Below are 23,242 nucleotides of genomic sequence, written 5' to 3' on the forward strand. Positions count from 1 at the left end.
TTACGGTCATTTCAGAAAGGGAAGTAGAGGCATTTTGAGCATTAGGCCTCACCGCACATGCAGGTTACCAAGGTAACAGCGTTTTTTCTTTCCCCAAGCAAACTCGTTTGTGGAGATCAGTTGGAGAGAGGCATAGCGTTTTGGGAGGCGATTGTTTTGGTAGCATCGGTATTGCGCATTGATTATTAGAGGAAGTAGAACTTTTCAAGGAGAAGATGTCAAATTTAATATTTTAAAGATTTTGTGTTTACATTTAGAATTATTTAATTTTTGATGAGGACATAATAAGCTAAAAAGAAAGTTAACTTAATTTCCTGGCTGGAAGAGCTGCGGCCACAGTGATGTGTCAGCATTTCACGCTTATATCATTACTCTGGGCATAACATCATATCATGTAAGAGGGGCAGCTCCTTATCTTTTCCTAAGAACGGAGTGGCTTTTCCTCACCCACTCGCGGGGCGCTTACCTGGATGCCCCCTTTGGAGGGTTAGTTAGGTAGAAGTAGGCCCCGGGTGCGTTGGGATAGCAGATGGGGATGCAGGCAGGGACCAGCACACCGGACCATATGTTTGTGGCGGGATCACTTCTGTAGCTTTCCCGACACGGGAGGGCACTGTACGGCTCCATTACCCCGCGGTGAAGAGAAGGCTGGGCCCAGTACGGCCGGGCTGGAACTTCGGGGGACCACAAGATCACTGCCACACGTAGACCCCGTACGGCTTCGGCGGTGCACCAGGCAGAGGGGGACAGTACTCCCCCTGGCGGAAATCGACTCGGAATGCAGCTTTTAGGTTCTGGACCACAAGATCACTGGTGCACCAGGCCAAGGGGGACAGTACTCCTCCTGGCTGAAATCGACTCGAAATGCAGCTTTTAGGTTCTGGACCACAAGATCACTGCCCCGCACAGGCCACGTACGGCTTCGGCGGTGCACCAGGCACAGGGGCTTTGGCATCAGTTTCTCCAGGGATCGTCACTAGTATGTAGGACTGCAGGAAGGCCTGCAGCCAAGGGTAGTTTTTGGGCAGGGGTACTTCCAGTTAACAGACAAGTGGGGTACAGGTTTTTGGGGGTTTTTAGGAGTGGGGATTTCCCCCTTTGACGTCGGAGACTGGGGCATATGTGCAGAGGTTATGCAATAAGTTGCGCGTGGGTGGCTCTGGAGACTAACTATACCTGTGGTTCTTGTCCCACTCATCTGGGAGGTTTTGGAGGCTATTTTTAGGATATGAATTGGTATGGTAAAAAGGGGTTCGTTTAGGGAAAGAGCTCGAGGACAGCATGCATTCAGATTTTTACAAGCCTACGACAGATCAGAGAGGTCTTGGCAGGGCTGTAGGGCGTAGGTCTCTAATTTTATGCTGACAGGAGACTTGTACCACTTCCCGGTGAGAAAGGTGGCGCCGGGCAGAGGCTTATGTCATGTCACATTGGTGGGCAAAGGGGCGTCTTTTCCACCGTTCTCTGTATTGCTGGGGAGCTGCAGGCACACTAGGTCTTGGAAGGCTTGCCATGGGGTCGGAGCATGGCGGATATTAGGTTTTTGGAGGTAGGACAGGTACAGTTAGCAATGTGTACAGGTGGGGGAGGAAACGTTGCGAACATATTTCGTTTTCTGAAATGTTATTGTTGTTTTTCAGGTTTGGCTGTAGGCGACGGTCTCTGGTATGTTGGTTTCAATACTGGAGGATTATTTGGTAATATGGGGAGATCAGCAAGGAAAAGAGGCAGACTCCGGGTCTCTTGGGATCCACTCTGTATCGTTGCACAGGGGTTCGTATAGGAGTAAGGGGCCTGGGGGGGGGGAGGTAGCTGCTACCCTCTTAAGATAGGCTATATTGGGGTGGGAGGGGGATAGGGGTTGGGAATTTCATACAGGTGAGTTTCGCCAAGGGTCAAGCGGTGCTAGGTGGGCTGAGTTTTGGCCATGCGGGGCGTGGCATGTGGGCTGTACACATGGATGCAATAGGACGGCATGGAACGGGTCTATGGTGTCAGGACGTCTTTTCACGAAGTTCATGCAGCTGGCTGTATCTTATGACTCGGAGGTATTTTTAGGGGGGTCTCGGGGTCCCCCTTTTTCTCATGGGTCGGATTTTGTCAGTTGCAGTTTTCCCTTGCGAAGGCTCTGTCGGTACCTAGGTTTCTGGGGGGCAGAAAAAGGGGTAGTCACCCCCCCTTTTTCTGGGTGGTGGTTGGCAGTCAAGTTGGCATGTTTTAGCCAAGTTTATTTGTTATTGACAGAGGCAATCCAGGCTGAAAGGGAACGGGTAGACAAGTACACGAGGTAGGATCTTTAAGGTGCTTTAGGCAGTTAGGTTAGTGACAGGTTAATAGTCGTAAAGGTTAAGGGTGAAAGTGTAAAGGTCAAAAGCTAAAAGGTCACAGTAAGGGGTACTGAATTGCAGGTATTAAATGTTGTGTGGGGGAACCTTAGGGGTGGGGTTAGCGTAACATAGGTAACAGCTTGTATAGTGAGGCTGTAGTTTTGTAAGGCATTAGGCCAAGGGCCTTTTAATTGTGATGTGCACCTGTTTCAAAAAAAGCGGCCTTTTACACACTATTTCGGTGTCAGTGGTCTGTGCTGCTCCCCATATTCCCCAGGGGGGTCTTGGGGGGCAGCCAAGCGTAGGGAGGTCTGCACCCCGGGATGTTTGGGGAATGGGAACGGTGCAGGCCTCTGCTCCGCTCCTTTTGTGCTTCTTGGGCTGGTTGGGCTATTTTAAAGCCCAAGGGATATTTATGTCACCATTTTGGTCCTACCAGCCACCATTTTGTGGTATTCCCGGTGGCTGGTCGTAGGCAGGTCAGAATTTTTTTTCCTCGAACCCCCGCTTTTTCCAGTTCTTTTTTGGGGGAATTAATTTTCCTGGCTAACAATCTGGGTTTTGGGGGTTGGCTTTGCATTGGAACAGGTGTACAGGGTATATATGTGTTTGTGTTAGGGTTGTCGCTTTGAAGCAGGGGCGGTTGGCAGTCAAGTTGGCATGTTTTAGCCAAGTTTATTCGTTATTGACAGAGGCAATCCAGGCTGAAAGGGAATGGGTAGACAAGTTCACGAGGTAGGATCTTTAAGGTGCTTTAGGAAGTTAGGTTAGTGACAGGTTAATAGTCGTAAAGGTTAAGGTTGAAAGGTGAAAGGGTAAAGTTTAAAGGCAAAGGTTAAAAGGTCACAGTAGGGGTGAAAGGGTAAAGTTTAAAGGTAAAAAGCTAAAAGGTCACAGTAGGGGGTACTGAATTGCAGGTTTTAAATGTTGTGTGGGAAAACCTTAGGGGTGGGGGTAGCGTGACATAGGTAACAGCTTGTATAGTGAGGCTGTAGTTTTGTAAGGCATTAGGCCAAGGGCCTTTTAATTGGGATGTGCACCCGTTTCAATAAAAGCGGCCTTTTACACACTATTTCAGTGTCAGTGGTCTGTGCTGCTCCCCACATTCCCCAATATTTGATGCTAGTAAGGTCAAAAGTCCTATTCCCTCAAGGAGGACAAAGGCTCGCTGTCCATGTGCAGTACTTTAGATCACCAGACCTGTTTTGTGAATTTAAAGCCCGCCAAAGAAATGCATGCCTGTGGATGACAGAAAGAAGTGTGCACATACCTGTAAAAATCACTCTCCGGGTCACTGTGGCGCAGCTGGAACGGCAACTTCGGGATCTTTGAATCCAAGGGTCGCAAGTCATCGGGCAGTAACGGGGTAACTGGACGGGGCGGCAGTGGCTCGCTCTCCTCTACTTTGACCCCTTCTGTGGGTTGCTGGGTCGGCGCCTGGCCCGCGGCAATCAGACCGCGCAGGCGCCGGTTGTGTTGGATCAGCTGGATGGTGTGAATGGTCAAGCTGCAGGGCTCCGAGGGGATATCCAGCATGGTGGCGTGCCGAGGTTTGTTGGCTGAGGGCTGGTGTAATGGAGGGTCTTGCACTTCCACAGTCCTGAACTCACGCTGCAGCAGATCAAAGGAGCTTCGGCTAGCCTGGCTGGAGGAAGCCGGTATTTCACCCCAGTATTTCATCATCGTACCTCTGGTGTTAAAGCATCACATATGGACCGTGTGAAATGGTGAACTATGTGGCCTGTCAGTTACGTGGATACACAAATACATTTAAGATCTTTCAAACAGAACATATAATTTGTAGGCTAGACATGTCCGGATGAGAACTTTTTCCAGGATTCAAGGCCATCGATTGAACTGTCCTGATTTTAGCAACTGCCCAAGCTCGCCAATTCGAATTCAGAAGATACCCGTGTACCACAAAAAACATGCCTGTCAGAGAGAAAGAAAAGCAGAATATTTATGGTTTATTCACTTAATTATAATGTCTCAAAAGTTACAGGATTAAATGAGGCTGCAGAATCGCAGTCAGCTAAATATGTAACTAGCGAAATGAAATTTCTCTCTGCAGCCAGATCACCTAATTCAACATGTAACGACCACACAACCTAGGCAGCGACTAGCGTAATGACAGGCAGTGAATGAAGTATCCAAAATGCACACTTGCACCAGGAACTATGTAAATAAGTATGAACTTTCCCCAGTGCACCATCGCCTCTCAGACTTCTGCAATTGCTAGAAAAACACATGTCCCATCCAATTAATAGTTCCCGATTCTCTTACTGAATGTAAGCAGCACCGACGTCTCTCTTCTTCGAAATTGAAAATTCGATCTGTCGATGTACCAGACAATGTCTTATATCACCACCCTGGCCGATGACCCCCCAAACTGTAAATATGAAATATTTGCAAATACAATGGAGCCTACGTTTGTGTCTTAGTTTCACTTGTCACCATAAAGTGATTCTTCAATGTATGTGTTCCTCAAATCTAAACCATAAATGATCTACCTTTTTTATGTGTTATCACCAAAACCTGCACCAGCCATTGTGTGCATATGTGTTACCAAGTACAGCGTTTGTTTGAATGAGTCTCAAATGTAAATAAATACAGTCTCACAGGCTACACTTCCCTGTAAATATGAACTATGGTTCCCCTCTACTGGCTTCTATTAGAATGTTATGTCCTCTGCATTAAAGGTGATGGAAAGAATGCTTGCAAGTAGTCTCAATCACCGTCAATCGGTCTAGGTAGCATTCTAATCCATCGTTTTTCACTCACACTGCTCTTTAGACAGAGGCCTGCCTTATGCAAATCAGCACTGATCCTGCTGCTCATGTCCATCTCGAACTGACAGGCAAAGCTCCTTTCAAGGGGAACACAATCCCCACCATCGCAGACTCACGCATTCCTTCACCGATGTACAGCATTTTCAGCAGACAATTGCTAAGCCACACTAAGCCCTCACAAAGGTGACTACAATAAAACACGTCACTTGTATGGAAATCTGTTAAAAGTACAAACGTTGTTAACATTTTTTTACAATATAATTTATTTAAAATAGCCTGTAAACAGTGGTTCTTAGCCTTTTGACTTCTATGGAACCCTACTGGAGTGTGTGTATACACATATATATATATATATATATATATATATATATATATAAAATCTGGCGACCCCCACTGACTCATTATTGGAATCCAGGGACCTCCTACTGAATATGGGGACCCCAGCCTAAGCAATTTTGATGATTTGAACAGCAAAACAATACACATACATGTGGGGAAAAAAGCATTTATCAAACAAATACATAGATTATAAAATAGTTTATTCAATTCACAAATACATAAAAATCTAAATTTTACTTTTAATAGGAAGGTTACAGCTTTTCTAAATTCAATTAAGGCCACCCATCGGTCAATACTATATTCTGTTTGATGCACTTGCAGTGCTCCCACAAATCAATCTGAGGATGCTAACTTAATTTTTAGCATACAATTTCAAATTCCGAAACATTTACAAATATTTCTAAATGTTTAGTTTAACATTTTGCCTATATATTTTATTTCTTGAATGCATTGCAAATAAAAACAGGTTTTTTTTTTACGCCCACCCCTTTCTCTCCAGCATTGGCAAAGCCTATAGGGTACGATGTAATGTAATAAGAAAGACTGGACTTTGTCGATGTCAGTACATAACATTATGAGCTACAAAGTGGCAGGCAGACACAGAGAGCAGGTCAGTTTAGGATACAGGGCTAAGTAGGACTCTCACGGCCTGGTAGCCAAGAGACACAGAGCTCAAGTTAACCAAGAGCCCCCTGAGCAAGATAAACATGGGTAAGGGTAACTCACAGTCATATGCATAAAGATGTACACAAAGGTATAAAGGCTACAGTGGCCAATAGACGCTCAGACAGGCTGACCCATTATATAGAAAGCACTGCGATAAAGAGGCATATGGAGCGGAGAAATCAAATCACGTATGAGCTAAAGTGAAATAAATGCACAAGGGGAGTATAGGCTTGCCAAGGGGCACATATGGCAGTGTAACCAATGGGCACTGTCAAATTAACGATGACTACATGTGCCTGGGTGGCTGTTAAGCACTCAGAATAAAGTTGCCAATTGAACATCCCCAAAAAGAACTTTTGTTAAATGCGACACTCTCAGCCAGCTCTGACTTTAAAGCCATATACATTTTGTAAGTTGGAGGACACATTCCTAAAAAAAAAAATGTAAATATAGTCAGTCAATCTGCTCTTGTTAAAGTGCTGTTTCACAAAAGTGAAGATTTCCAATTCTTCCCCAATACACGAACCATGCCTGTAGTGCATCGGAACAGTCACAGCATTCCAGTCATACTACTGGAACAATGATATGACTTTTTAGCTTTTGCTATTTAATCAAAGTAAAATTGTACGCTGTTACAATTCTGCATTTGAGAAAGATAGCCCAGCTGAACAATTGCACACCTTTTCTCCCTTTTTCGCTACCAGATAAACACTGTTCCCCATAGAGAGAGACCCCACCCGCGCACCCCATGAAGTCTGGGGGTGTACCATTACATTTTCACTTCCAGCCCTTTGCGGGAGCGGACCCATGACGATTTTCACACTGAAAACCAGTCTGAGAGGAGCTTGTGAACGACCACAAACTGAAACGTTTGTGGAATGCACACAATTCTTTTGGTCGGCGTTCACAAACTTTCAAGCCAAGGGGGGCTTGGGGGGGGCAGGCGACCGCAGGGCGTTCCCCCCCCCCCCCGGCAGTTTGGGAGGGGCGTGTGGGGGGCGTGGCTGGCCTCGCGCGGCCTTTTTTTGAATTTGGGCTTCTTTTTGTAGCCCAAGTATAAAGGCTTTGGGCGCCTGCTCCCGGCCACCATTTTAGGTTTGGTGACCTGGTGGCTGGGAGTTGGCTAGAGGTGTTTTTTGTCCCGTGGTCTTTTAGCTGCAATTTGTTTGAATTTAGCGGTTTGCGATGGCGGAAGGTGATTACCGCGTTTTGGAGGCCCTCCGGCTCCTGAGCGAGGCGGGCCGGATGGACCTTGTCGTCAGAGAAGTTGCGGGGCCGTCGCGTCCCATGCGACAGGCCTCGGCAGGCGTAGCGGCGGCGGTGGCTGCCTGCACTTCGCCGAAGCGAATGAAACATATGGCCGTGAGTGAGCGGGGCCGCCAGCGCTTTAAGAAGGCGTCCCCAGCTGACGGTATGCAGCGGGGGGCTCCGGTACCGAGGGGTGATGCGGGAGGTGTGAGTGGGGAGGGCCGGGAGGTTTGGCGCGCTGGGGAGCTCGCTTCGGGGGTGCCGGCTACAGCGGTGCGCTCCTATTCCTCCCCCGCGGTGAGAGGCAAGCGCGGGGGAGGGCGCGTGTACAAGAGGCGTTCTTCTTCCATGCCGGAGGCTCCAGCGCTGTCAAAAAAGGAGGCGGGAGACGTCAATGTGCGGGGAGCTGGTCGGGCGGGTCAGGTCGTCACGTATATGGCGCGTGTGTGCGTGTGCGTGTGTGTGTGTTCAGTGAGGCAGGTGACAGGGCAGGCAGCGCTGGGGGCTTGAGGGGCCAGCTGTCTGGTGCTGGCACGTTTAAGGAGCGTTTTGTGGGGCAATCAAGAGAGGAGCAGGATTTTGGGGCTTTCAGCATGTCAGAGGAGGCGGGGGAGCAGGGGGTTGTAGGGGTCTCAGGATGTGAGAGTCCTTTATTGTTTTCTTCCCCTTTATCTTTAAGGGGAGGGCCGGGGTCTGTAGGTGCGAGTTCTTTGGGAGAAGGAGAGTGGGCTCAGGTGGGGGAGTGGGGTTCTCAGCAGGACTTACTTCCCTTCCGAGATTATGGGGTTTCTAGGGCTTCAGTTTCTTCGCGTGGGGGGGTTCGCGTTCTCTGGGTTTTGAGGAAGGTCAGAGTAGGGCAGGGGCGGTTGGGGGTAGTAGTGGGGATGAGGTTTTGGTTATCTGGAGCCAGCTGGGGGGGGGGGGGGGAATTTAGCCTGGGAAGGTTTGGATATTTTTCCCTCTAGGTCTGAGGGGGTTCGGGGGATTGAGGGGGAAGTTGCGTCGGGCCCGTTTCAGGTGCAGGGGCGCGGCATGGGTTTGGATTCAGGGGTGCGGACAGGCGTGGGTGTTTGCAGCCCGGATCGCGTTGGGGTAGGCAGTTCGCGGGTTGGCGGGGTTGCGTAGGACATGGGATCTGCGTCTGCGGTGGTGCAGGTGATGCTAGATTGGAGTGGAGACGAGGAAGGTGTGGCTTCGACGTTTTCGGGCGGTATGGTGCATGCAGGTTTTTCCGGGAGTAGGCAGACTAGGGAGGTTTTTTCGAGTGGTCATAGGGCAGGAGGATCGGTTAGCTTTCAGGGACCCAGTACACCAGTCCAACATTTTTCTTTTCAGGACAAGAAGCGTAGCAGCGCAGAAGACTCGGTAGGGCGAGGTGCGGCCCATTATCGCCGAGGAGAAGGGAGGGTGAGGCCTTGCGCGGCACATTCCGTACCGGCGGGGAATCCCGTCGCGGCCAGCACACGAAGGTCAGGCGCGACCTCGCTGGCCCCAACGTCACGACGGTCAAGGTGGATGGAGTTTTCAGATAAGATGGATGGTTATGTGAGTCAACGAAAGGGGGAGGACCGGCAAGTACAGTCGGCTCCCCCGCATGGTGGTTTTAAGGCCGTTAAGGCCGGTTGTGGTAATGTAGGGTCTGGTAAGGACCGTGTGGTGGATTTTGCTGAGGACATTTCGCAGGTGGAGGAGCCAATTCTGCTCGATTATGAGGAAGACAGCCCTGAAGAAGGGGAAATACGGGAATATGAGGAGGGGGGGGACACTCTCATGTTTCTCGTAGTTTTTTGCAGGTTTCAGGTGTGGCACCCATTAAGCAGTCTGTGGTGGTGAAATCCAAGAGAGAACACAGCCCATCGGTAAGGGCTCATCCTCCAAGGGATTCTTCTGAGAGGTTGGAGAGGCGGTCGGAGTCGGTCCGCACACCCTCTTTAGAGCCAGGTGAGAGCGTTACAACACAGGCCAAACCTATTATGGTGTCTGTTGGGTGGGGGTGGAGGACGGGGGAGGGGGGAGGGGGTGTGTCGGAGGGCAGATTGTACAAAGGAAAGTATGTAAGAGATACAGGGGTTGGCACGGGAACGGTGGGAGTGGTGCCAGGGGCCAAGGTGGAGAGTGGGACCAATACAGAGGCAGGGGTTATGATGGAGACACCACAGAGTAAAGAGTTGAAAATTAAAAAGCTTCCTTATATGGGGTGACTAAGCCTTTAGGCGCCCACTTAATGTTGGCAACTAAGGAGCGTATATGGAAGGGTGAATACGTGGAGATTTTGAAATTATTGCACAGGGAGGTGAGGTCTAAAGAGGGTTCTAAAGAGGAGGAGTACGAATTAGCTAAGCGCCCTAAGGTGCCGCTGACAATTGAGAATTGGACGGCGGCATTTTTAATTTATGCCAGTGTGTACTGTGAGAAGTTCCCTAAGCGCTGCGTGGCCATATTCAAGTATATGGATGTCATAAGGAAGGCGCAAATTACAGGTAGTGATTTCGCTTGGGCACAGTATGACGAGGAGTTCAGGGCTCGTATGGCGTGGGATTCAGAGGCAAAATGGGGTGAGCTAGATGATTTGTGGCAACATACCATGGGTGCAGCGCCAGGGGGTAAGAATATTTTTACAGCTAGTGGTTTGCCTCTAGTTTATCGGCCCTTTCAGGGAACGCCCACCCGGGGTGGGGTGGGAGGCTCAGCCGTGTCACAATCTGGAGTTGGTCATATGAATAGGGGAGAGGCAACGTTTTGCCCCAACCGACCGCACAGCTGAATTGCGCCTATCTGGCAGACAGTTCATAATCTTTATCCATTTTTGAACCACTGCTTAACCACGTAAACCATTCTCTATGTGTTTTCTCTTTCATTCTGCATTTTTCTTAATCCACACGCGGGATGATATGCCATTTTCAAGTTTCTAATGTAAAAGCTGTGCCCATCCGGACCTCTTGCTCAAACACGACAAGTGCAGGAATTCATCCAAAGCAGCGTTTATTTATAAAAACCAATGCATTTCGGGCCCCAAGGGCCCTTCATCAGGGTGCGCTGTAAATAACAATTAAAACAGATATACATTACCATCACATGAGTTTTTTAACATCAGACTTCAGCACCATAAATCAATATACAATGTTACGTTTGGTATGTCTCTCTTATTGCTTTCCTGCATTACTCCATTTACTGAAAACAATGTAGATATGGCCCATGTATCAGTGAACAATTAATCTACCTCTCGAATTCATTTGGCTACAATCCCTACTATACAGAAAACATTCACCCCTCTTTTGAATATAATTTGCATTTTAACAATCCATTTGTCTTCCTGTTTAATTTCCACTCTCTCTCACTCTACTGCGTTATTCGAACCCCTGTCCCAATCAACACCCCCCCTCTCACTCTGCCGATTACCATACATGCCTGATTATTCTCCCTGTATTTAACACTTCCCCGCTACTCATCCACCCATGTATCCTCAAACACCTACTTGTATTAATACTTGATTACTATCTAAATCTCTCACCATTCACTCGTACTCACACACACCAACCCCGCCTTTCATAAAGTAAACCCATCAGTGATTACAACACTCACGTGCTCTCATTCACGCTCACACACCGTTCCCCTTCTTCCCTTGAAAACTGATATCCAATTGCTGTTTTTCAGCAAGATATCATGAGGTTTAACGAAAAAGTGATAATAATTATTTTGGACTAGTAATACTCATGATACAATGTTTGGGGATACTGCATTATGGGCAATGTAGTGTGGTTTAATCTGTGGACGTCTTTTGCGAGTGATTCCTTGGCGGGAAAGAGTTAATTTATTCTCTAATCAGTAGGAGTGGCCTGGAGAGGCATGGGTTCATATAAGGGCGGGAACATAGGCTGTACACAAGCTCACTAAAATCAAGATAATGGTGGAGTAGCGAGAGCGTTTGAAGCAGGTACGTGTATTCATTGGATTGAAGCATGGGTAGATGCCTGTGAGCGGAGGGTTTCGATTTTGAATAAATGATTAGTATGAGTGCGTGAGCGGTGTGTGAGCATGAATGGAAGAAGGGGAACGGTGTGTGAGCGTGAATGAGAGCACGTGAGTGTTGTAATCACTGATGGGTTTACTTTATGAAAGGCGGGGTTGGTGTGTGTGAGTACGAGTGAATGGTGAGAGATTTAGATAGTAATCAAGTATTAATACAAGTAGGTGTTTGAGGATACATGGGTGGATGAGTAGCGGGGAAGTGTTAAATACAGGGAGAATAATCAGGCATGTATGGTAATCGGCAGAGTGAGAGGGGGGGTGTTGATTGGGACAGGGGTTCGAATAACGCAGTAGAGTGAGAGAGAGTGGAAATTAAACAGGAAGACAAATGGATTGTTAAAATGCAAATTATATTCAAAAGAGGGGTGAATGTTTTCTGTATAGTAGGGATTGTAGCCAAATGAATTCGAGAGGTAGATTAATTGTTCACGGATACATGGGCCATATCTACATTGTTTTCAGTAAATGGAGTAATGCAGGAAAGCAATAAGAGAGACATACCAAACGTAACATTGTATATTGATTTATGGTGCTGAAGTCTGATGTTAAAAAACTCATGTGATGGTAATGTATATCTGTTTTAATTGTTATTTACAGCGCACCCTGATGAAGGGCCCTTGGGGCCCGAAATGCATTGGTTTTTATAAATAAACGCTGCTTTGGATGAATTCCTGCACTTGTCGTGTTTGAGCAAGAGGTCCGGATGGGCACAGCTTTTACATTAGAAACTTGAAAATGGCATATCATCCCGCGTGTGGATTAAGAAAAATGCAGAATGAAAGAGAAAACACATAGAGAATGGTTTACGTGGGTAAGCAGTGGTTCAAAAATGGATAAAGATTATGAACTGTCTGCCAGATAGGCGCAATTCAGCTGTGCGGTCGGTTGGGGCAAAACGTTGCCTCTCCCCTATTCATATGTTTATCTCAGGTGCCATTTTGGGTAGGGCACTTTACCGACGAGCACGCAAACCAGAACAATTATGGATAAGAAAGAAACTTTCAAATTAACTAAAAGAAAAAAGGTGTGCGCCCTACAACCCCCGTTTGCACAATCTGGAGTTGGGGCATGTTGGGATTTCAACAAAGGGTTATGTACACGGGATTTTTGCAAATACCGACATGAGTGCTCTAAGTGTGGGAAGCGGCACCCTCTCGTCAACTGCTGGGGCGTCAGACCGTCAGGCGGACAGCAAGGGCAGCAGGCAGGTGCAGGGGTGTCTGGCAACGCGTAGCAGGGTATACGGGGGGGGGGAAGGGGAGCACAGGGTTCTGGGCCAAAGGGCTCCTACGCCAATTAAAATGGCACAGCATGAGGAAGCATTGAGGGGTTACGGGAATGTGGAGGCAAGACAGACACTTTTGGATGGTTTTAAGTGGGGTTTTCATTTGGGGTACCACGGGCCCCGGCTGAGAAGGTGGGCGGATAATTTGAAATCCGCATCAGGGCACAAGTTGGTGGTGCGTGAAAAATTGAGCAAGGAAGTGCGTATGGGGAGGATGGCAGGCCCCTTTGGTGAGTGGCCAGTTCACAATTTGATCATTTCCCCTATCGGTGTGGTGCCTAAAAAAGAGGAAGGGCAGTTTCGGCTGATTCAATATTTGTCATGGCCAGAGGGGTCGTCAGTCAATGACTTTATTGATGAAGACGCTGCATCAGTGTCATATTCCTCAGTTGACGTCGCCATGTCACTTGTGGTGACCGCGGGCGCAGCTGCAGGTATGGCAAAGTGTGATATCAAGTCGGCTTTTAGGCTGCTCCCGGTTCATCCGGACGATTGGCCTTTGCTGGGGATACACTTTGAAGGTAAATGGTATGTGGACAAGGCGCTACCAATGGGCTGCTCTGTGTCATGTGCTCTGTTTGAACTCTTCAGCACTTTTCTCCAGTGGTGTTTCACGGAATGCACACGTCACAGCTTGGTCACACACTACTTGGATGATTTCTTTTTTGTGGGTTCCCCGGGCTCCTCGGAGTGCCAGCATGCTCTAGACACTTTCCATGAGCTTATGGAGGAGCTGGGGGTGCCGCTAGCACCAGAAAAGACTATGGGACCTGATACCGTTATCTCCTTTCTGGGAATTGAGCTTGACTCAGTGGCAATGCAGGCTCGTCTGCCGGAGGATAAAAAATGCAAAATGTTGGTTTTGCTGGACATGATGTTGTCTAGGCGGAAAGTGACGGTGAAAGACATCCAAGTTTTGCTAGGTTATTTGAATTTCGCCTGTAGGGTCGCGAGGGCAGGACGGACTTTCTGCAGGCGCCTGGGCCGGGCCTTGGCGGGTCAGCATTTACCTCACCATCATGTGCGTTTGTCGGCAGGTGTAAAGGAGGACCTGCGTATGTGGTCTTTTTTCTTGCACTCCTTTAACGGAGTACCACTGGCTAGGGATGAGGATGTGCAGTGGGATGTGCAGATGTTTTCGGGTGCAGCAGGCAGTGATGGTTTTGGTATTTACTGGCAGGGCCGATGGTGTGCAGAGAAATGGCCGCAGGAGTGGAGGAATGGAGGGCGGAGCATTACCTTTTTGGAGCTTTTTCCGCTCCTGGTGGCACGGACCATTTGGGGCAAGGAGCTGGAGCATAAGAGGGTGCTTTTTCGCGTGGACAACAAGGCTGTGGTGCAGATAGTCAACAGGCAGTCAGCAAGGGATGAGCAGGTTTTGAAATTGATCAGAGTGTTTGTGCTAGGCTGTTTGCGCTACGACATTGCATTTAGGGCTTTGCACGTGCCGGGTGTGGACAATGACATTGCGGATGCTTTGTCTCGTTCACAGTGGGGGAGATTCCATGGGCTGGCCAAGGAGGCGGACAGGACACCGACCCCGATGCCGGAGCATCTCTGGTCTGTCGGCAACGTAGGGTATTTCAACTGGTGGTAGGTTCTTTGTCTGTTTCCACTCGTGCGGCGTATGCTTTGGCGTGGAAGGAATTTTTGTCATCAGGAGCTTGTAGGAGGGAGGAGTCGTGGCGCAGTTCAGAGGATGTAGTTCACTTTATCTTGGACCTCATTGAGAAAGGTTTGTCTAGAGTCACTATTGCTGGGAAGTTGGCGGGATTTCCTTTATGGGTAAGCTTTTTTGGGGTTATTCCCCTTCTGCTGGGGAAAAAGGAAGGAGGATGCTTGAGGGCTGGGCTAGGGAGCGGGGTGGGGCTGTTATGTCTCGTTTGCCTATTTCTTGGCAGACGTTAGCACGTTTGTTGGAGGTTTTGCAGGGATGATTTTGAGGCTTCATTGTTTGCTACCCTTATGGTGTTTATGTTTTTTGGGGCTTTTCGGGTTTCTGAGCGCCTCGGGACCAAGGTAAAGCGGGGCATTTGTTGGCAGGACGTGTTCTTCACGGACACAGGTGTGAACATTTGGCTGTCCAGTTCAAAAACGGATCAGAGGGGTGTTGGAAAGGGGGTGTGGTTAGAGGCAGGAACGCCCAGTTGTACTTGTCCGCTGCGTTTGGCGAAGCAATGGAAGATCCTATCAGGAGGAGATGGGGGCGACTTGGTTTTTAAGCATATGAATGGTTCACGCGTCACAGACTATCAGCTGCGTATGGTTTTGCGCAAGGGGTTACAGCAGATTGGTTTGGATGGGGCCCAGTTTGGGACTCACTCTTTTAGGATCGGGGCAGCGACTGAAGCGCATAACAGGGGTTGGTCCCAGGGTGACATCATGCGCTTAGGGCGTTGGTGTGAGCAGTTGGCCTGGCATATGCTGGTCACTAGTTATAGTGGCCACCTTGCACCAGTCCAATTCGACTCTTGGTAGATAGGTTTAAAGACAACCTTTTAAAGAAAGCTATCCTAGTGGTAGCTGTGGAGAGCAGCCTTCAGGCTAAGTCTCTGAGGAATGTAAAGCAGCTTGTTTTACCTTATAATCTCTTGAATTACCAAATGAAAAGACACCACACAGGTATATATATCAAATATATATGTATTTATTTCTAAATATACTCTACTAATCTCTTTATGAGATTAGAGCCAGGTAAACATTCAAAAGATCAACAGTTCTCAATAAATTAAGCACAAAGATGGCTGTAGCCCTAGGGGCGTACCAGACCATATACTAAAAAAATGGTATAAACAACTCGACTTGCAAATTGAAGAGGCCTAGGGCATCGCTGGGGCTTCACTGCTGCAGTATTTACAGGTAAGTAATCAGCCCACAGAGGACGCGTGCAGTGTCTAAACACACACGCGGGTTTCTCATTGATCTCAATGGCAATATGTCGCGGTTATTATTTTACAGTTCTAGGGCACTTCTGAATGGATAACAAGCAAACAACTTACAGGGTAAGTACTGCGATAGCCAATGCACACTTGGGCACCGTAATGCCAGAGTTACCTCACCCAGGGAAGCCGGGTGCACAGGTGTCCTTTGGTGTCAGGTCGCGATGCTGTTTTCAATGGGAATCGTTGAAGTCTTGCTGCTTGTGTCGTCGGGTGAAGTGTCCGTGGAAATCCAACGATGGATTGGAGTTGCAGGCGACCTAGAAATTGAGGGGACAGAGTTCAGAGTCACTTGCCAGTGACCGGTGGCCTTCAGGATAGATGACCACAACTGTCAAGTCTCTTCACGTCGCTGATGGTGTTTTGTCTCTTCGCCCACGTGGTCCAGGAGAGATCGAGGAAGACCAGCAGCTGGATTTGGAGGGTCCCACGACGTCTGCAGCGGATGGCGGTGTCGGCACTCGGATCGGAGCCAACAAACCTTGGCAACTGCAAGTCTCGTGTAGAATGAAGATCTTGGATGGTTCAGACCAGCAAGGTCCGATGGACTTACCCAGCGAGGGTAAGTGAGGGCAGGCCCAGAGCAACCAGGCGAACCCTTGGAGCAGTTCAGAAAGTCTTCGGGCGGGCTACTAGCCAACGGGCAAGCAACCGCAAAGATGCCTTTGCAGGGAAACTTAAGGAGCAGCCCACGGTCACTCGGGACGAGGTAGGCCGCTGATCTTGGGTTCCAGACCTGCTAGGGACTTGGACATTAAGTGGTCCAAAGCACAAGTTTGTAGTTCGTCGTTCAGGGCTTGCACTCGAAATTAGTGCACGGTTCCCTGGTATTGCTGTACCTCGTCACTCGTGGGGTCCAGACGCCACAGCTTCGCTGGGGACTCAAAATGGCCGACGAGAGGTCAGGAAATCAGCTTCAGGGGACGCAGGGACTTCGGGCTCCGGCGGGAGCGGTAAAGTTTGCAACCGTTGGTCAGTCCGTTAGGTGCCTGCCAAGCAGGGGAGTCACTCCTTGACTCCAAGGGAGATCCTTCGGTCTTCTAAAGATAGTAGAAAGTTGAAGGACCAGGATTCTTCTTCTTCGGTGAGCGTCGTCCAGGTGTAATCTAAGTTGCATTGGCAAGCTTTGGTATCTTATAGTGAAAAGATGGGAGGGACTAGCTCTATGGCCACTCCTCTAGGAGGGCCAGGGTGGTTACACCCACTTCCCTTTGTCCAGTTTCGCGCCAGGACAGGGGCAAGCAGCCCCTGAACCGGTTTGAGCTGGCATATGCACAGAGGAGCCTACTGCTCCCCCAGTGCAGGACTTCAAAGCACTCTAAGAGTGCACCCACCCAGCTCCAATACACTAAATCCTGTCTGGGAGGTGGTGACACCTCCCTGTGACAGGAAACCCTTTGTTGGGCTCCCTCCACTGCAAGTTTCGGTCAGCAGCAGGAGGGCAGCCCGGTGTCTGTGCTGGTGGCATCCATGTTGTGATGCCAGGGCCTTATAAGATTTCTACCGGTTAGTACAGTGTGTACATGTCGTCCCCTCTAGAAGGGTGGGATCCTACTCCCACACCAGTTACTGGTGTGGGTGTAGGATTCCAAGTTGTTTGACACCAAACACGACATGTTTTGATGCAGTCATTCCAAAGTTAGCATTTACCGCGAGGTTATAATGCACTTAAGAGTATATGGTTTAACCGCATCCACAAACAGCAGCAGAGAATAGACTCTGCCAGCTGCAGAGGGGTCCTGCTCAGGCAGAAGCACCCCCTCACATAGGAAACCACGCACTCTGCCCTTGGGATTGATAGGGCCTACCATAGGGGTGACTGATAGGTTTATATGTGTGTGTATGGTGAGATATAGGAACCTATACCTCAGTGAGGAGTGCTAACACTACCTCACACAGGCTGCAGTAGCAGGCCTGTGGTGTCAGATTGAGAGTGCTTCCCAGGGGTGGCATAATACATGCTGCAGCCCCTGGTAGGCCTGTGAAGTACCAATGCCCTAGGTACCTAAGGTACCATATACTAGGGGCTCATAAGGCACCACAGTATCCAATCACTAATGCATCTAATATGCACACCAATCATTTAAGGGAGTAAGCAGATAGGCTGGGGTCCTGGATAGCAGGATCCCAGCCAGACTAGTCAAAAACCATTCAAACACCAGGAAAAAAGTGGGGGCAACCATATAGTCAGATTCCACCTTCCTACTGTTGGTCATCAGACTGTTTTCATAAATATGTAAGAGCGAATGCAGCGGAGGCGCATGCATCAACCTCTTTGGTGTGAGTCTCATTCTTGTTTTTCTTTTCAGGTTCGGTGGCTGGGCCCCACGCAAAGGAATTGACGGTGTGGATTGTGGGGCTTCCTTCGTCAAGTGGGCACATGTACAAGCGTGCAAAAGTTATTTTGGGGGGGGAAGGTTGGGGGTTCAATGACAGTCTTTTTCGGATCCTCTGGAAAGGAAAAGGGGGAATGCTTTGGAGGGAGCTTATTCCATGTTTAAATAATGCCATGGTGAGGGTACAATGCCCTGATATTTTTTTGATACATTTGGGAGAGAACGATCTTTGCGGTGTGAAAGGGGTGGCCTTATTGTGTGCAATGAAGAGGGATTTGGCTTTGCTTAAGGAGCGTTTGTCGGGTTGCCATGTGCTCTGGACGGAATTGGTCCCGCGGAGGGTGTGGAGAGGGGCTTTGAATCCCAGAGCTATTGACAGGGCACGGAAGAAAGTGAATGCGGAGATTTCCAGATTTTGCCGCGATTTGGGTTTCGGGAGAGTGACCCACAAGGATATTCGTTTTGAGGCGGTAGAATTTTTTCGGGGTGATGGGGTGCATTTGTCTAGGTTGGGCATGGACCTTTATTTGTTGGAAATTAGGGAGGTTTTGTCCCGTTGTTTGAACGTGCAGAATCATGCTCGAGGAGTATAAAGTTTTCTTTTGTTGGGGGGCAGAAAGAGGGGGGTGTAGTGGTTACACCACCCCTTTCTTTCTGGGTGGCGGGGGTTATTGTGAATTTTGGACAGTTTTACCGGAGGTTGGTGGAGTTATTTTGTTGAGTTTGGTTATCGACAGGGAAAGGATAGGTTGGTAAGTTTAGTTCGGTTCCACAGTTTGGGTGGTCGATAGCTGTAAAGGGGCAGGCAGGGAAGTTTGGTTAACGGAAGGTTTGTATTTAGAGATTGTTGGTGGGGTTATACAGGAATGTAATTTTGATATTGTTGTAATGTTGTAATGTACGGGTGGGGGCGGGGCTAGGTATGTTATATTTAGTGAGGTTTAGTTTTGGAAGGCGTTTGGCCAAGGTTTTAAAATTGTAATGTGCACCTGTTCCAATAAAGCGGCCTTTTACACACAAATTTTTGTCAGTGGCCTGCTTCCCCCCCCCCCCCACTCCTCCCTCCCAAACCATACCTGTTGCACCCGGAAGTCTGCGTTACTCTTGCGTATTGTACACACAGTAGTATCTTACAATCACTCACGAGAGGATAATTTTGTCCTGCTGCTTTCTATCTATTGTGAATACAGAGCAGGAGTACATAGAGCATTTCGGCAGAAAATGTAAGCTTACAGAAAAAAAATGCCTTTGTAAATCGAGTCCCGGACTTTTTATGGAATTTGGAACCACACATCCCAGAATGCTGGGTGATGCTGAAAAATAAGCCAGGTGTGATTTTGGACATCACCGGTGCCGCATGGCTGCTACGACCCCGCTGGCCGTCGGGCACAGTCTCCCAGAAGATGCGAAGAGCTGCACACGGAAACGTGAACGGCTAGTTAGTTCCTAAACCTGTAGAGAAACGCTCCCCCTGGGTTAGTATACAAAGCTTACCGCGTATCTGACAGCAGACAGAGACTGGAGGCAGGAGGGGGCGTCAGCCGTACGTAACACGTGACGTAGAGAGGGCCGGGTGGCTCTCGGATGCGGACTGCGCAACACTACCGCTATAAACGCAATCTGGCTTGCAGAATAGTCAATCCAATGGCTTCGCTGCCGTGTTCCACTTCCGCCTATTTTAAGGCTCAAGCTGTACCTTAGCGTTAAGGGTACATGTGTTCACCTAGTAAACATGCAGCATCTCTGGAATCGGTAGCCCATTGGAACCCACCTAGAGACAGAGTATTCCAATGTACGGAAGTTATTCTCCTGTAAGCACATGCTCTCGCGGACCTCCGACAACCCAATGAGTAGCTGGCAGCTGCCTGGGAAATATTCACAGCAACCCTCTGAATAGATGGAGTCGCTCGCTGCAACTGACTGGAGCTCCCTCCGCCAATCGCCTGAAACGAGTTCTCTCAACCAATCCGAGATCACCACACATCCTACCGCTACTAGAATGTGTCTCCGCCTGCATGATTGGAGTAGATCACAGGAGTGCTACAAACTCTAGTCCTTCTGGCTGCAGTCGCAACGATCTCAAAATATTACACGATAACAACACAAAACGTGTCTTTGAAAGACGCAGTAACAGGCACCGGACTTCAGACCCCAATCACGGTTTTGAAGAGTATTTCCAGACGAAGGTGTGACCCAGGCAATCGACGGCTCCGCACAGAACATGGGGGGAGCCAGGGACTGCGGGCAACAAAAAGCGCCTGTGGAAAGTGGAGAGCGGACTCACGAGAGGTCAGTTGAGCAGGGCGAGGGGGCAAAAGAGCAGAATGAGAGGACAGGAGTACATGGAGAGGGGTCAGTATCTCAGGGAGACGCATCTGCAGATAGCAGTGAATGTTCAGCCAGGTTAGCTGTTCATGGGCAGGTACAAGCAGTAGAGAATGATGGGTCAACAGTGCATGGCGAGGGCCTAGTAGTGGAGTGTGACCGACCAGCAGTTGAGGGAAAGGAAACAAGTCAGTGTCAGGATTTATCAGCCCTGGAAGATGGACCAGCAGCTGAAGGTAGGGAGCTGTCAGCTCATCACAAGGTGCCAGCTAGTCAGGCTGAGGGCACATCCAGCCAGGGGCTAGCTGAAGGTAGGGAGCTGTCAGTTCATCTCAAGGTGCCAGCTAGTCAGGCTGAAGGCGCATCCAGCCAGGGGCTAGCTGAAGGTAGGGAGCTGTCAGTTCATCTCAAGGTGCCAGCCAGTCAGTCTGAGGGCACATCCAGCCAGGGGCTAGCTGAAGGCAAGGAGCTGTCAGCTCATCACAAGATGCCAGCCAGTAACACGGAAGAGACACCCAGTCAGGATGCAGCTACGCAAAGCGAGTGCCCAACTGATGAAAGGGAAAGATCTACTGGTGATGGCAACGCAGCCAGTCTCTGCAATGAGGCAGTGCCACAGTCCACTGGCTCTTCACAGAAGACACCACGGGACGGTAGCCTGGGGAGAATGAGACCACCCGGGAAGCCACCAGTGCTGCCAAGGAGCACCCCTCCCATCCCGTACCACGAGCCTCCATGGGCCGCCATGCCACCTGCCAGCGCCTCTTACCATCTGGAGACCCTGAAGAACGGGGTCATCCTGTCCAGCCTGCACCTGGCAGGGCAGACCTGGTTCGTCTTTGGGCGGCTGCCTGGGTGCGACGTCTCCATGGAGCACCCTTCCGTGTCCCGGTATCACGCCGTGCTCCAGTACCGTGGGGCAGCCGGGTCCGAGGAGCAGCAGGACCGAGGCTTCTACATGTTCGATCTGGGGAGCACCCATGGCACATTCGTGAACAAGAAGAAGATTCCACCCAAAACCTACTGCCGCCTGCGAGTGGGACACGTCCTGAAGCTTGGGGGCAGCACACGGCTCTACATCTTACAGGTAATGCAAATGGGCCAAAAATATCCTTAGCAACACTTCAATTTTGTTTTCATCTAAAGAAAATATGACATTTGCATTTACTTCTTGCCCACATATCCTTCCCAATGCACAGAGTATATTCAAAACTTTAAAAAATGAATACTTTCTAGCGTAAGCAAACTTACTCTCAAGAGCCAGACTTTTTTGTATTTCTCGGGCCCGAGTCGCACAGTGTTTTTGGGCACCCACATGTGATATGCATTCTTTTATATTGATTTGCTTATACATAAAATAAACAACTAAAATCCCCTTTCGGAGTTGGCGGGCAATATTTGAATTGTGATCAAACAGTTTTTTGCTCCTGGTTTGCTTTGAGAAATGTTACAATATTTGGGCATTTGCAAGATTTGTTCCCAATTCAAATTTCGCAAGTTAATAACTGTCAGCATTTGCACAGGGAAAATTGGTCTAAATTGTGTGCACTATAACTCCACCTTTGCAGATTATCCCTCATTCTGACATCTGAAATATGTAAGAAAGTGGCTCTGTATATACTGCACCAAGGTAAGGTACAGTGTGTACAGAGTCCAACAGTCCCCAGAGGTTTGGCAGAGGTTAAACTCAGATATAACCTTACTCTCTAAAGTGGTAGCTTGGTCGAGCAGTAAGGCAGTATTGAGGACAGTGTGAAGCATTTGATGTACACACTCAGTCAGCAAATGGTCTCACGCACTCCAGAACTGAACTCTAGGCCAATTGTTTTGTATAAAACATATATAGTGGTTTTATTTTAGAACCACAAGTAGGCATCAAAATACTTTCTCAGAATGAGATGCTCTAGTTGAATACTTTCAATAAGCAATAGACTTTTAAAAGCAATAGTTAAAGTTGTTGCAATAGCTCAATGGGAATCTTTAAGTAAATGCAATTTCAATTACTTTGCATAGGTTTTTCTTACTCAGGGCTGGATCCTGGATTCAGCCCTGGTGCATCTCCTGTAAACAGTTGAAAGAAATCGTTTTTGTTACACAGGCGATTTTTAAGGAATATTTGTATGTTTCAAAAATCGACACTTAGAAGAATTTCTGGCAAAAACCCGGCAATGTAATCCTATTGAGGAAAGTTTGGTTATCGGAAAATCGCAGTTGTAATTACTTTTCAGGGTCAGTGCTGGGCACCAAGATCCAGACTGGGATCTCTCCTGGTAACAGGTGAGTAATTTCGTTTTCGTTGATCGGTAATTTTTAGTGAATATTTCAAAGTTTCAAAACTCGACACTTAGAAGAATTTCCAAGTGAAAAACAGTCAATGTTACCCTATGGAGAAAATGTGAGTTATCGGCTTTCAGGTAAGTACTCGACTGGCAGAGTTAAGGTTCTGGGATTAGACTCGGGGGTTTCCCAGGGTCAGGTAGGTACAGAGTGTGCTGGATTTGCGGTTCCTGGCTGGCACCAGGGGTTGTTGCTGTTTGAGCTGAACCACTGCTCGTGGGAGTCCCAGTGTTTGGATGAGCAAGGCAGTCAGGTCCTCCAGGGTTTTCGAGGTTGCTGACCACAGGAGACACCGGGATTTAGCAGGAGCAGGTTCGAGGGTCGACAGGCCTGTAGGGCTGGGGCCAAGTCAGTTGTGTCGTCCTCTTGTTAGCAGCTGCACGGCAGGTCTTCTTTCTTTCTTCTTGTTCTTCTCGTTTCGGGATCTGAGGAAGGAAGGTTCAGGTTGCCCCTAAATACTTAATTCAGGGGCATTACAGGTAGGTAAAGGGCAGGGACCAATGGGTCCCTTCCCTGGGGAGGGTACACCCCTATCCTGCCACTCTCTAGTGGGAGGGGGGCAGGAGCCTAGTCCTGTTTTGGGTAGGGCTCCCCATCCTCAAGATGGTGAGAGCCCGGAGTT

General features: G+C 48.8%; 2 protein-coding genes and 1 pseudogene across 3 annotated transcripts in view; 2 read left to right on the forward strand and 1 right to left on the reverse strand.

Annotated features, from left to right (window-relative positions):
- SUPT7L (SPT7 like, STAGA complex subunit gamma) overlaps positions 1–19,905 on the reverse strand; it is a 113,701-nt gene extending 93,796 nt beyond the window's left edge. The window contains exons 1-2 of one of the 2 annotated variants that reach the window (XM_085610354.1): positions 19,730–19,905; positions 3,598–4,259 (exon numbers count right to left, since the gene is read on the reverse strand). In XM_085610354.1, coding sequence (XP_085466480.1) covers positions 3,598–4,010 — 413 coding nt within the window. In that variant the 5' untranslated portion in view covers positions 4,011–4,259; positions 19,730–19,905. Of the gene's footprint in view, positions 1–3,597; positions 4,260–19,452 lie in introns of both variants that reach the window. The other variant, XM_085610353.1, reaches the window with a different exon arrangement.
- Positions 9,514–12,632, forward strand: LOC146816512 (uncharacterized; annotated as a pseudogene).
- A 64-nt stretch (positions 19,906–19,969) lies between the features above and the next one.
- SLC4A1AP (solute carrier family 4 member 1 adaptor protein) overlaps positions 19,970–23,242 on the forward strand; it is a 92,674-nt gene continuing 89,401 nt past the window's right edge. Inside the window, exon 1 of the mRNA XM_085610352.1 lies at positions 19,970–21,370. Within this exon, the coding sequence (XP_085466478.1) occupies positions 20,180–21,370 (1,191 nt within the window). The 5' untranslated portion in view covers positions 19,970–20,179. The remainder of the gene's footprint in view (positions 21,371–23,242) is intronic.

The sequence above is a fragment of the Triturus cristatus genome, chromosome 6 (assembly GCF_964204655.1).
Source record: "Triturus cristatus chromosome 6, aTriCri1.1, whole genome shotgun sequence".
NCBI lineage: Eukaryota > Metazoa > Chordata > Amphibia > Caudata > Salamandridae > Triturus > Triturus cristatus.